At 42.0% G+C, this 13673-nt stretch overlaps 1 protein-coding gene across 6 annotated transcripts in view; it reads left to right on the top strand.

Moving 5' to 3' along the window:
• Nucleotides 1-13673, top strand: part of PTPRM (protein tyrosine phosphatase receptor type M) — a 749971-nt gene that overhangs the window by 278467 nt on the left and 457831 nt on the right. For all 6 annotated transcript variants that reach the window (XM_047793745.1, XM_047793747.1, XM_047793743.1 and 3 more), the window contains exon 3: nt 8139-8410. In XM_047793745.1, the coding sequence (XP_047649701.1) occupies nt 8139-8410 (272 nt within the window). The remainder of the gene's footprint in view (nt 1-8138; nt 8411-13673) is intronic.

Here is a 13673-nt window from a genome sequence, read left to right as displayed (position 1 = left end):
ATATTCACTATCCTGTGATAAACTATAGTGGAAAAGAATATGAAAAAGACTATATATACGTATCTATATATACATATATGTATACCTGAGTCACTTTAATGTACAGCAGAAATTAATACAGCAATGTTAGTCAATTATACTTCAATAAAATTAAAAGAAGAAAGAGAAAGCTCTTTTTTTTTTTGTCTTTTTAGGGCTGTGCCCGCTGCATATGGAGGTTCCCAGGCTAGGGGTCCAACCAGAGCTGTTGCTGCTGGCCTGCGCCACAGCCACACCAATGCGAGATCCGAGCTGCATCTGCGACCTGCACCACAGCTCACGGAAACGCCTGATCCTTAACCCACTGAGCAAGGCCAGGGATCGAACCTCATGGTTCCTAGTCGGACTCGTTAACCACTGTGCCATGATGGGAACTCCTTTTTTTTTTTTGTTAAGAAAACTTTAAACAGCGCATGGTATAGATCTTATTGGTTTGGGGTCCTCGGGGGCTGTTGCAATACAGCCCTCAACCCATCATGAGCTAGTACATCGACTGTGTGTCACACCCAGCATTCATTTCCTTATTTATGCTGCAAGATGAAATAGGATAGAAGAGAAGTTCCCATCGTGGCTCAGCAGTTTATGAACCCAACTAGTAACCATGAGGATGCAGGTTCGATCCCTGGCCTCGCTCAGTGGGTAAAGGACCCGGTGTTGCCGTGAGCTGTGCTGTAGGTCGCAGACGCGGCTCAGATCTAGTGTTGCTGTGGCTGTGGCATAGGCCGGTGGCTACAGCTCCGATTCAACCCCTAGCCTGGGAACCTCCATGTGCCTTGGGTGTGGCCCTAAAAAGAAAGACACACACACACAAAGAAAAGAAAAAAAAGGAAGAAATAAGGTAGAACAGGAAATGTGACTGTCAGGCACAGACACACGTGGGAAGAAACACAGGGATGCATTTTTTCACGAGAGTTTTGTGTCTGAGTGCATGTGCTATGTGCGTAAGTGCCAGCATGCAGACACAGCGCCCACCTGTCAGCTGCCTTGCAGTGTGATGTCTATGTCATAACTGAGAGTTATGGTGAAAATGTTTGAGGAGTCTTGGTTTTAAAGCATTGCTTTTGGAGGATGAATGTAAAAAAAATTCAGATCTCCTCCAGCTCTATCAGATGCTGCCAGTGGGCCCCTTTGGTGAGTTTCCCACTTCTTTGTGTTCCTCCGGGTCTTTAATGTAGGGAGGATTTAATGACATGGCCTGAGCGCTGACTGAGCATCTCACATGCCTGCATTCCCTCCTTTTCCTTAGGAACAGCCCAGGAATGTGGTGACACGGTGTAAACCCTGGCCCTCTGGCTCTCCTGCTTTCCTCCATGCATTGAAGCTGATTCTTTTCTCGATTCCATTCCCTGTAGTTGATTTTTCTCTTCTCTCTGTGCCCACTGGCTTCACACACACACACACCCTTATTTTCATCTGGCATTTTCTTTCATCGCCAGCGTGCTTGACGGTATGGCCATTCCCTTTGGGTTAAAAAGTTAGATTTTTTTTTTTTCATTCCTGTCTTTCAGTTTTTGTCCCTGTCCTCCTCTCCCACTGTTGAGAAAGCATGTCTCCCAGGTACCCAGGATGCTAAACTGCTGTGACATTAGGTACCTGCCAATCAGGGATCTACAGGTCAGAGCCAGTCCGCACATGGTTCTCAGTCGGGGCCCACTGTAGAAATTGAGAGCAAGTCTTTAGAAATGTTGATAAGAATTTAGCAGAGTAATTTTATGTTTATTTAAGCTAAGGACAAATTTGGGCTTGCATTTTGCCTTTTTATTGCCTCTTTTTTGGACCTCTTTATTATTTTTATATATAAACTTGATCTGAGATGCAGTAATAAATTAAAAAGTGGGTCCTTCATCATAAACTCTTTGAGAGGCGCTGCACCAGATAACTAGATTGTTACATCCGATGCATCTAATGGGTCAGGGGGAGAATGAATGGCCATGTAACCCAGGATCTCCGGCAAAGATGAACTTGTAAACGTTTTATGGAGCTTTTGGATCTGAAGTCCACAAATTGAAGGCATGGCCATCACAGGGGAAATGAAGAGGAAACAGGCAAAGAGAGAGAAAAACCAATAATCTGTGTGCTTTTACTAAGACGCTTAAAAAGTGAATGCGGTAACGACTTTAAAGTTCATAAGAAGGTGCTTCTCTGTCAGCCACAGTATTTAATAACACACACACACACACACACACACACACACACACACACACACACACACACACTTCTCTCTTCCCGCGGCATTTGTTGTATGCACAAACTTTCTCAGATGGAGGAAGAGGATTCTTGCAGATTCCCTCAGACTTTAGACGTCCAGACCCTCGAACACCAATGCAGATTTTAATGATGGGGTAGAAGGGAAAAACTAATTATATGTCGTTATTGCCACTGTCACAAACAATGATAGGAGATGGCCTAATCAAAAGCATTTGCCAATGGATATGATTCAGCTAAATTTAATTCACCCAAAGATTCAAGAATATGAGCATCCCATGTTCTCATGACAGAGTTTTCCCTTTCAGAGAAACCAAAATAATTATTCTTAAAGCCCTTCCGAATCTGCCTGGAAAGACGGCCCCTTTTGAAGATTCCATTCCATGGAGATCTTTCCATTTGCCTGTGATGGTTCAGTCGTCACTCTGTACTGGGTGACTTAAAGGTGTCTTGTTAACAGAACATAGCATTCCTATGTTAATTCAAATTATGATTTCTTTTACTTATTTGCACAGTTGAAGCGTTTTTGTAGGAAAAAAATTGAGGTTAAGCAGTACCTAGGAGGGAGACCCAATTACTCTTTACAAATGCATTTCCTCAGAGTCAAAACATTGAAGTAGAAGTTGAAAAGTAAATATTTAGCCATATAGGGACATTAAAAAAAAAACAGACTTATAGTCTAGAATCAAATATAAATGCTTTGAATTTTTTATTTTTTAATTTTAAAAAATTTTTATTATAATTGATTTACAATGTTCTGTCAATTTCTGCTGTACAGCAGTGTGACCTAATTATACATATATATATATATATATATATATATATATATATATATACTCTTTTTTTCACATTATCCTCCATCATGTTCCATCACAAGTGACTGGAGATAGTTCCCTGTGCTATAAAGCAGGCTCTCAACTCCAAATGCAATAGTTGGCATCACTATCCCCAAACTCCCAGTCCATCCCACTCCCTCCCCCTCCCCCTTGCAAACCACAAGTCAAACAACAGCTAGTAAGTTGACTTTGCTTCCATAGCATGTAGGTGATAAATTCAAACAATTAAAAGGCATTGCTCCCACCTGCCATTCCTTTGGGCACAACTGGGAAATTAGCCCAGGATTCTAAATTGCTAGATGCAGCTGAACATAAATGTTCACACTTTCTTCCGCACACTCACCAGAGGACAGTAGTGCAGCACTGCCAGCAAGCACTCATGTGGACTAAAATGTCATCTTCCGTACTTGAAGCCAGCAAGCACTCGTGTGGACTAAAATGTCATCTTCCGTACATCTTCCGTATGTAATCAGACCTGGTGATCACACCCAGAAGGAAAGCTCTCTTTTCCAAAGCTTAAAAGGGGGGGGAAAGATGGATGGAGTTGAAAGTTTTTCAAAACTTCAATACTAATGTTCCTCTCCCATAAAGAAAAATACAGAAACATTACCCCTTAGGGGAAATAGGATGGGACCAGGAGGGGTGCGAAGTAGACAGGCAGGTGGAAATATATAGAGTCAGATACTGAAGACCTGCAGATAATTTAGAGAAGCTGGGCATTAGGAGGTATGAGGCAAAATAAAAATCGTAGTGATAATTACCAATAATTTTTGAGCTTGTGCTATGTGGCAGGCATTGCCCTAAGTGCCTTTACGTGCATTAATCATTAATTGTGAAGCTACTTGGAAATATCAAGTGAGTGACTCTGGAAGAAGAAAAAAAGGAACTTCTCAGGGGACCATACCCCAGGGAACAGGTGCTCGGGGAAGAAAGACTATTTCTCTAAAAAATAGTGTCCGTTAGAGAAAGACAAACACTGTATGATCTCATTTATATGTGGAATCTTAAAAATACAACAGACTAGTGAGTATAACACGCAAAAAAGCAGACTCACGGATCTAGAGAACAAACTTGTAGTTACCAATGGGGAGGGGGAGGGGAGTAAAAGTTACAAACCATTAGGTATAAAATAAGCTATAAGACAAAGAAAAATAAAATAAAATAAGCTACAAGGACATATTGTACAGCACAAGAACCATAGCCTGTATTTTATAATAACTATAAATGGATTAGAACCTTTAAAAATTGTGAATCACTCTATTGAACATCTGTAACTTTTGTACTATTGTACAGCAACTGTACTTCAATAAAAAAAATAGTGTGGGTTGATGAGCTGCTCAGTTGGTTACTGGATTATTCAGAGTCACAGGCCCTTTGCCTGTGATCTTGGGGGCAATGCAGATGGAACTGCTTCCTGAGGGCAGAACCAGTGAAGAAGGAAGACAGTCTAGGTAGAGCAGGTGCTTCAACCAACACCACACACCTGTTCCTGGCAACCCTCAAAGTAATTGCACAAAAACACACCCTGAAAGTGATGGGTCTTGTAAGAAAAATGGGGCTGACCTTTCAAAAATCTGATAGCTAGAGAACCAGCAGAACAGGCTGAGCCCTCATTAAAAACCCTGGCACCGTTAACTCTGACCAGACACCAAGAGTCCCCATAAGTCCCTCCTCTGCTGTGTGTCTATCGCCTTTGCATCCTCCTTCCCACTAGGAGTGGCCTTGGAGTCATCCCCACTCTCTGCCAACAAAAGTGTCCAATCCAGGTTCATGGCCTTCCTCAGTTAGGATGCTTTCCTCCCAAACTCAGGAAGGGGCACAATCTTCACAGCACTTTCAGCTGTTCTTGCAGCTTCCCAGCCTCCCGGAGGGGCCAGAGGAATGGTTCTGGAAACCACTAAACTTCTTGCCACTTTTGATGCTAAGCAAAGGCACCTCTGTAGGATTTTTAGCTTTGTTTAAAGGCCCTCACATAGCCCTTTATTTGAGAGAAAATTTGCTCTTGATCACTCTAAAGCTTTAATGTCCTCCCAAACATTGCACAAGATCCAAAGGGACTCTAGTATTATGGGGATGTCACTCCCCTATTTGCTAATCTTAGTAATCTTCGGGCAGTGACATGCTGTGTAACAAAACAGACTGTGTTCTGGCTCCAGAAGAGGGGCAGGGGCAGCAGGGAAGGAGAAAGCATACAAGTCAGGATCATTTGACTATTTGCAACTTAGAATACCTGAATTTCACCTTGTCCTCAAGATAATAATTTCTCTATACGTAAGACAGCACAAAAAGCTGAGAGTATTTTGTCCTGGAATGGAGTATAATGGAGTAAGGATTGAAGAATAGGCTGTGTAGTTGGGAAAAGAGTATTTTGGGGAAAACTAGTGATTTCTTGAACAACTGTGGTAGGAAGTTACCCAGTTTATACCAACACGTGATGTGGGCTCTTCATCCATCCTCAAAGCTAGACCTCCCAGGATGCAGGAAAGGTACTTTTGCCTCCTTTGTGTATCACATTTACCCCTTATGGTCGCTAAAGGGTAACCGATGGAAACACAACAAGAAATAATATTCTTGGCAGTTTGACAGTGCTGAAGGTTTTGGTGATTCTCAGTTGTCCTCAAAGCCTTGCTGTAGCCTTAGGCCCGTGGTAGGAATATTCTGTGTTGTAACTATGTTGCAGATAACAGAATCTCGAAAGATTGCATATGGAATGAGTCCACTTATATTTTTTACTAAGAGCAACAAAGGACAATTTTTAGCTTATGTTATAATACCAACAGCCCACTTTATTTATGTATTTATTTATTTTGCATTTTAGGGCCACACCCATGACATGTGGAGGTTCCCAGGCTAGGGGTCCAATTAGAGCTACAGCTGCCAGCCACAGCCACGCCAGAGCTGAGTCGCGCCTGCCACCTACACCACAGTTCATGGAAATGCCGGATCCTTAACCCACTGAGAGAGGCCAGGGATTGAACCCATAACATCATGGTTCCTATCGGATTTGTTTCCACTGCACCACAAAGGGAACTCCCCACAGCCCAGTTTAAATTTGTGAAGGGGTTGGTCAGCCCTACATATTTCGAATATTTTTTTTTTTACACTTTGTAGAATGTAGCTCACCGAAATCATTTCAGTGATACTCTCTTGACACGTGTTCCCTTTCTCTGCCACCACCTCTTTCTTAAATCACATCTGCAGTTCTTCCTTATTACTGAAATCTGTGTTCCTTGGCTAACCCTTCCCTTGTGGCTTGGCTTTCATATTTCCAGGTGCATAACATTCATCTCCTGAAAAATTGCTCTATTTTCAAATCGCTCCTGTAATTTCCCCTCTCTGTCGCAAAGGAGTTTGTCTTCTCCATATATGCTCAAATTGCATTTGAAGAAACGTGGCCTTATTGGAGTGTAGCAGGATGAGTAATGGGCTGGAAACTCAGAGGCTCCAAGTTCTAATTGCCACTGACTCATCCTAAAACCTGGTCAAGGTGCTTCCTGATATCTCTGTGACTCAGGGCCTGTTTATCTTAAATGGCATTAACGCTAGCTCACCTCGTAAAGGTGGACTGTGCGGTAACAGCTGGAAGCAAATATTTTCTAATATTGATACCTCAACAGTAGTCTATTAATGTATAAGGGATATATCTACATTCATGCTTTTTTTAATTTAGTCCTCCTAATAATTCTCTGAGAGAGGTAGTCTTCTGAGTTTTGCTGTTTAGGAAATCACAGCTTGGAGATGAAAGTTCCACACATTCTAATTGTGTATGTATGTTTATAGATACATGTGGGTGTATACGAAAATATGTATGTATATGTATGTAAATATACGTATTGTATAAATATGTGTACACACAAACATGCGTACATACATACACCTTCTTGAAAATTCTGGTTCACAGTGAGGGGTGTTTTAAATGGAATACTCAGCTGAGGGTAATACTCTGTCCACCCAGTAGAAATCTTAGGTCCAACCGTCCTGAGTAGTATTTTCTTCGCCTTTATGCTCCAAATTCAGGTGTACGTCCCCCTGAAAATTTCAATACATTTTTTCTCCCTGCTCAGGAAGACTTGCAATGGCCTTTCATCTCAGAACACGTTGCTTTTATCGTTCTTTATGTGGTATATAAAATTCCTATGATCATTTCAATTGCCCTTTCTGTGGATCTCAGACACGGAGAAGGTCCACGGGACACCATGGATGTCAGGTTAGCCGGGAAGCTTGAATCCACCTGGAAACTGCTCAGCGCTCGTGGGTGGGTTAGTGCCCTGGATGAGAAGATGAAAACAAAGAGTTCACAGAGACGTCTAAGGAGGCCCATCCTCCCCTGAGGCAACTGTTGATCAGTTGACTCCATCATCCCCTTATGAGGACAACCCCAGGCATGAAGTCAGTTCTTACAGCAGTGGGGGAGGGGTGATGGGACCCACCTGCCAGGAAATCATTTCTATTGATGACAAGGAGCATCATTGGGCCAGTGCATTTTTCTAAGATTCCACCAACCAGACCGATCTATCCCCTTTCTCGAGATTATGTGAGAATTTTAGAGTGGCTGTGGTTACTCAGTAGTGGTACCTTTGTAGAATAGTATTGTCTAGAGTTGATGGAAAAGCTTAGTATCTGTGCAACCTAATATAGCAGCAGCTGGCCCCACATGGCTGTTGAGCGCTTGAAAAGTGGCTAGTGTGGCCAAGGACCTAAAAGTTCAAAATTATAAAATTATAAAATTTATAAAAATTATAAAATTATAAAATTTTAATTCATTAAAAAAAACTACATGTGGCTAGTGACCACCAGATGCATCAGTGTAGATCTGCAAACCACACATATTCCTGTTATTTAGGAGACTAGTCACGATGGCACCATGATGGACATTTGCCGTCCAGTGACCTTGAGGACACTTTGGGTATGAAAAGGTGTGAAAGAGATGGGACTTTGCAAGCCGAGGTAAGATGTGCAGAAGTGCAGTGCCAGCCCATGGACATGATGGCAGCTTTTCAGAAATGACCAGAAAATAGTGTTTCAGGCTGTGACAATTCTTTGATTTCCTTTTCACAGGCTCCTTCATGTTGGTGAACACGACCGGCAGGCCCGAGGGACAGAGGGCCCACCTCCTCTTACCTCAGCTCAAAGAGAATGACACCCACTGCATTGATTTTCACTACTTCGTGTCCAGCAAGAGTAGTGCTGCTCCTGGCTTACTCAACGTCTACGTGAAGGTCAATAACGGGCCTCTGGGGAACCCCATCTGGAATATATCTGGAGATCCAAACCGTACATGGAACAGGGCAGAGCTGGCCATCAGTACTTTCTGGCCTAACTTTTATCAGGTATGCTCTTTATGTTCATTGCATGTTTTTTGATGCATCATCTAACTTCTTTTTAAATTAAAGTGTATTTGATTTACAGTTGTGCCAATTTCTGCTGTACAGCAAGGTGACCTAGTCTTACATATAATATCCCTTCTTTTTCTCATACCGTCTTCCAACATGGTCTGTCCCAAGAGATTTGGATACAGTTCCCTTTGTTTTCCAGTTGGGCCTCATTGCTTATTCAGTCCAAGTGTAATAGTTTGCCTCTACTAACTTCTGAAAATATAAAGTTTTTGGCATTAGTGTAACTGGAGAATGTATAAGAAGTGTTGATTAAAAAAAAAAAGAAGAAGAAGTGTCGATATATTTAGACCAGTATAAGGCAAGCTCGCACTCTTTGATAGGGAGCATATTAAGGCTTTATTTGGACATTACCTTGAGAAATGAGTAAAAAGCACCAACCCCATTGCTTTATGTGTGCATTGATTGAAGAAAAGCAGTAACGTGCAGCAGGGCAGGAAGCACCATCTGCAGGGAGGTTTGACGTCCTATGTTAAGTAGCCATATCTGACCCAAGGGACAGCACTTGATTGTAGAAGCAAAAGCCTCTTCTCCTACAAGTGGCTCTCAGGAGTCGTGGGCCATGAGGAAGTAAGCCCTCGTGGAGGGCAGTGGGTGAGAGGCAGGGCCCTGCTTCCACCCTGGCAGTGCTGGGAAGAAAATGCCGTGTAGACTGAGACCTTGTCACGGAGGGGCTGGTTCTTTGGGTGCTCTGTGGGGACCCACAATGCCCGGTGGAGTGGGGGTTGAAAGGAACTGAAGGGGGCAGGCCGGGGGCCGTTAGGAAGTGGTACAGAGGCTGTCCTGCTGGCATGTCCGGCCCCTCCAGAGACCTTGTGCCTGAGAGCATCCGACCCAGGGTTGGGGAGGGGAATTAGTGACCATGGCATTCGGTGCACTTTCCTCCTTAAGTCCACAGCCTCTTTTCAAATAGCTTCATACTAAAAACACTGAATTAGGAGTTCCTAGTGGCCTGACAGTTAAAGGATCCAGCATTGTCACTGCTGTGGCTCAGGTCACTGCATGGGTTCAATCCCTGGCCCTGAAACTGCAGCCCAAAAAAAAAAAAAAAAAAATGGAGTTCCTGTCGTGGCGCAGTGGAAACAAATCCAACTAGGAACCATGAGGTTTCAGGTTTGATCCCTGGCCTCACTCAGTGGGTTAAGGATCCAGCATTGCTGTGAGCTGTGGTGTAGGTCACAGACGAGGCTCGGATCTATTTGTTGCTGTGGCTGTGGTGTAGGCTGGCCATTACAGCTTTGATTGGACCCCTAGCCTGGGAACCTCCATATGCCATGGGTGCGGCCCCCAAAAGACAAAAAGACAAAAAAAAATTAATTTCAAGCTAAAAGGATACATTAAGAGGACTGAAGTACTTTGTTTTTCTCTTTCTTAATTCCTGTGGCTCACTTGGAAGCCATGGAGAGCAAGTATCCAAAATGATGTCCCACAGTTAATTGAGGTGCTTGACGAGACTCAGGGAGGAAAATCTGAGTCTCAAGGGCTGATGGTTATCTCGGCAGCACAACTGACACCCATTCTGCAGGTTTCATGTTTATTAGGGAAGATTTATCAATCCCAGTTCTTCTATCCCTAGATTTGACCATGGGAACAAATTGGCTGTAAATTTCTTAATTTATCTTTATACCCTTTTACCTGCAACAATTTCTGATATTTAAACATTCCTTGAATGGAAATGAAGGGGTAGTCAAAGTTCTGATAGTACACATGTAAATTGTTAAAATCCTCTTAGAGTGCACTTTGGCAATTCATTTTAAAAGTGTAAAAAATTTAGGTAGGTCTAATTTTAGCAATCTATTATTAGGAATTCATCCTAAGGAAATAATGGAGTGTGGTTACAAATAATTAACTACAAGGGTATTCATGGCAGTGGGCTTATAATAATGAAAAACCAGAAACAGTATTACATTTCTAACTATAGAGGATTCGGTCATGTATGCTCCCTCAGTACAAACATTCATCTTGCAGCTGTTCAGAACAACGTTATGGAAGATCGTTTAACAATGTTTCTAAGATTATGTTATCAAGTGGATAAAATAGTCAAGCAATATGTTAAATTCCATTGTTTCCATTATATATGTACACACTAATATATAGTGTCTATATATATTATATACTATATATTATATATGTACATATATATATAACTATACTATATGGTGAAATAAACATCAAAAAGTGGTTTTTCCCCAGCTAGTGACTTGAATTTTTTCTTCCTGTTATCTGTCATATTCTAAATTTCCCCCAGTGTACGTGTGCTATTTTTACTTATAAAACAAAAAAGAGTAGAAAGTAATTTTTCTTCTAGAGGAGAAACGCCCTATTTCTCAAACAACCTTCTTTTCTGTAAGTGCATTGATAACCGCTCAGTGGTTTAATTCAAAAAAATAGCCTCCAGGACAAAGTTTCTTCCTTCATTGGATGAAAATGGAGGGAGGTGAAGTGGGTTTGTCTAAGTTGGGCTTCAGAAGGCATGTGTGGTAGACTGGGCTAAGAGGCAGAATGTTTCTAGAAACTTCTTTTGGAGAAGACCTTCCCAAAGTTGAGAAGGCTTAGCTAGTTCCCCTCTGGAACCTGCACTAGACTCTTCCTTGGTCTCTAGGCATTTAGATAATATCACAGGTTACGCCCTGCTCGTCTTTGACCTGATCTTCTCTTTCACCTTAGCCATGGCCAGGAGTGGGCTCTGTAGGGACCCCCGCAGACACCAGAGCCCAGTGCATTGGTTTAGCCTAGACACCGGCCACAATCCATATCTTAAATTTTTATGTTGCCTTTGTCTTAGTCCCAGATGCTGTGACAAAAACTCACAGACTGGGTGTTTTAAACAGCAGACATTTATCTCTCAGTTCCGGAGGCTGGCAGTCCAAGTTCAAGGTGTCTGTAGATTCAGCCCTCTTCCTGACTTACGGAGTTCACCTTCAGGTCTTCCCGTCATGGGCTCCCATGATCTCCCCATGTGCAAGTGGAGAGAGAGCCCTGGTCTGTCTTCTTATAGGGCACTAATGCCGTTAGGGGGGCTCCACCCTCATGACCTCATCTAAACCTAATTACCTCTCTGCTGCTCATCTCCAGATTCCATCACTGTGGGGGTTAGAGCTTCAACATATGAATTTGACAGTCAGTCAGTCAAAATTAAAGGAATGATTAAAGTTATCAACGATCTTAGGAGATCAGCTGTTAAAAGGGAATTATCAAACTGCAGTTGGTCCAATGTGGGGCTTAGAGGTACTGACCCCCACAATGTAGCTGAAAGTCTGAATATATAACTTTTGACTCCCCTCAAACTTAACCACTGATAGCCCACCATTGACCAGAATCCTTACCGAATATACTATATCCGTATATATTCATTCACTGTATATATAGTATTTGTGTGTGTGTATATATATATATTTTTTTTCTTAGAATAGAGTAAGAGAAGAGAAAAAATCATAACAAAAAGATACACGTTTATGGTACTCTCCTATATTTATTGATACCTCAAGTTTGTATGATCTGTTTACAAGATAAATTTTCTGTTGGTACCTCCATCAGTATTGTCTTAAATGATGCAAAACACCGTAGAAGTTGTCCATGTTACTAACACTAGACATCAAAAGCAAAAAGATAGTGTGAAAAACAAACTCTTATTTAGTTACAGGTGTAACAATTCATGCATTGATAAGGAAGAAGTGGCAATGTGATTGCTTCATGGTAGCCTCGCCTATACACTAATGAATGAATTGTGATAAGATTTTATGGCCCAACCATTATGTCATATTCATAATACAGTAATGGAAACATTGCTACATATTAAAGAAATACTTACCTATTGACAATAGGCTGATGTGCACTTTCTCTAGTTACCAGGGAGAAAGGCATACTGTACAGTTATAAAATTCTTTAAAAGCAAAGTTATAAAACAGTGAGAAAACTGCACATTACTAATTTTATATTAAATTTTGCTCACCTTATACCTATGTAAGGACACACTAGCATCAACATATGTTTTATGCATTCATGGCATACCCAATTTTTTCAGATATTTCTGGCCCACACAGTTTGTCTGCCAGTTTTTTCAAATTGCTGCAGATCTACAAATACTTTGCAGTGTATTCATTGCAAAAATACTGGGTATAAGTGGATCCATGCAGTTCAAACCTGTGTTGTTCCAGGGTCAACTGTGTATGAAAGTAGGGCGTCCCTGTCTATCAGGCCGTTGATGTTGTCAATGAAATCTTCCTTTTTTTTTTTTTTTTTTGCTTTTTATGGCCACGCCTGCAGCATATGGAAGTTCCGAGGCTAGGGATTGAATCAGCATCTGCCGCTGGCTTACGCCACAGCCACAGCAACTCCGATCTGAGCTGAGTCCTTGTGACCTACACCACAGCTTGCAGCTACACTGGATCCCTAACCCACTGAGCGAGGCCAGGGATCAAACCTGCATCCTCATGGATACTAGTTAGATTTGTTTCTGCTGCACCACAATGGGAATTCCTGAAGTCTTCCTTTCTTGAGTTCTTTTGAATAAAATATTTTGCCTTCCCAGTTGTGAACCTGTGACCCTGGTCCCAAGCTCTCCCACTCCACACATGACCTCTGTTACACTGCTGGGCAGCACATGCTTTCTCATATTCAGTTAGAACTTACTTCTCGTGATAGCTTTTTGGTTCCCTGGGTGATTCATTACGAATAGCTTCATATTCTGGATTTAAAGGTGGACTTGCAGACATTCTTTACAACAGTGCTGCTCAGTATTTAAGAACCATGTGATCAACGTGGTTTGATATGATCCTTAAGCCTTTGGATCCACTGACAATGCGTTTGTTCATTAAATTCCTAAGCACTCTAGCCCAGCCCCCGCCGTTCAAGTTTTAAAGACATAGTGACAGCATTACATCCCTCTTCTTTCCCCTTTGTCTGCCGGGAAGCAGACATAGTGAAGCCATGGCCCTGATAGTAACACAAGCTTTTAGGTAAATGGCACTCTATAGAGAAATGTCAGCAGGAAACTTCCCCAATGCTGTGCGATAGGCTTTCAAATCACCATATAGGAATTGAAAGCTGTTCCCGGTTGGGGTGAGAAAGAGAAGTTGTATTAACAGAAGTGAAGAAAAGGGAAATACCTGCTAAATCCTATTTCCACTGCTGGCTCAAGATGGCAGTGGAACTGGAGATGATCAGGAAACAAGCCAGAAAAATCAGTTGTCTGTGTTCA

This window comes from Phacochoerus africanus, chromosome 8, assembly GCF_016906955.1.
Source record: "Phacochoerus africanus isolate WHEZ1 chromosome 8, ROS_Pafr_v1, whole genome shotgun sequence".
In the NCBI taxonomy this organism is placed as follows: domain Eukaryota; kingdom Metazoa; phylum Chordata; class Mammalia; order Artiodactyla; family Suidae; genus Phacochoerus; species Phacochoerus africanus.
This window is presented reverse-complemented; position numbering and strand designations above follow the sequence as displayed.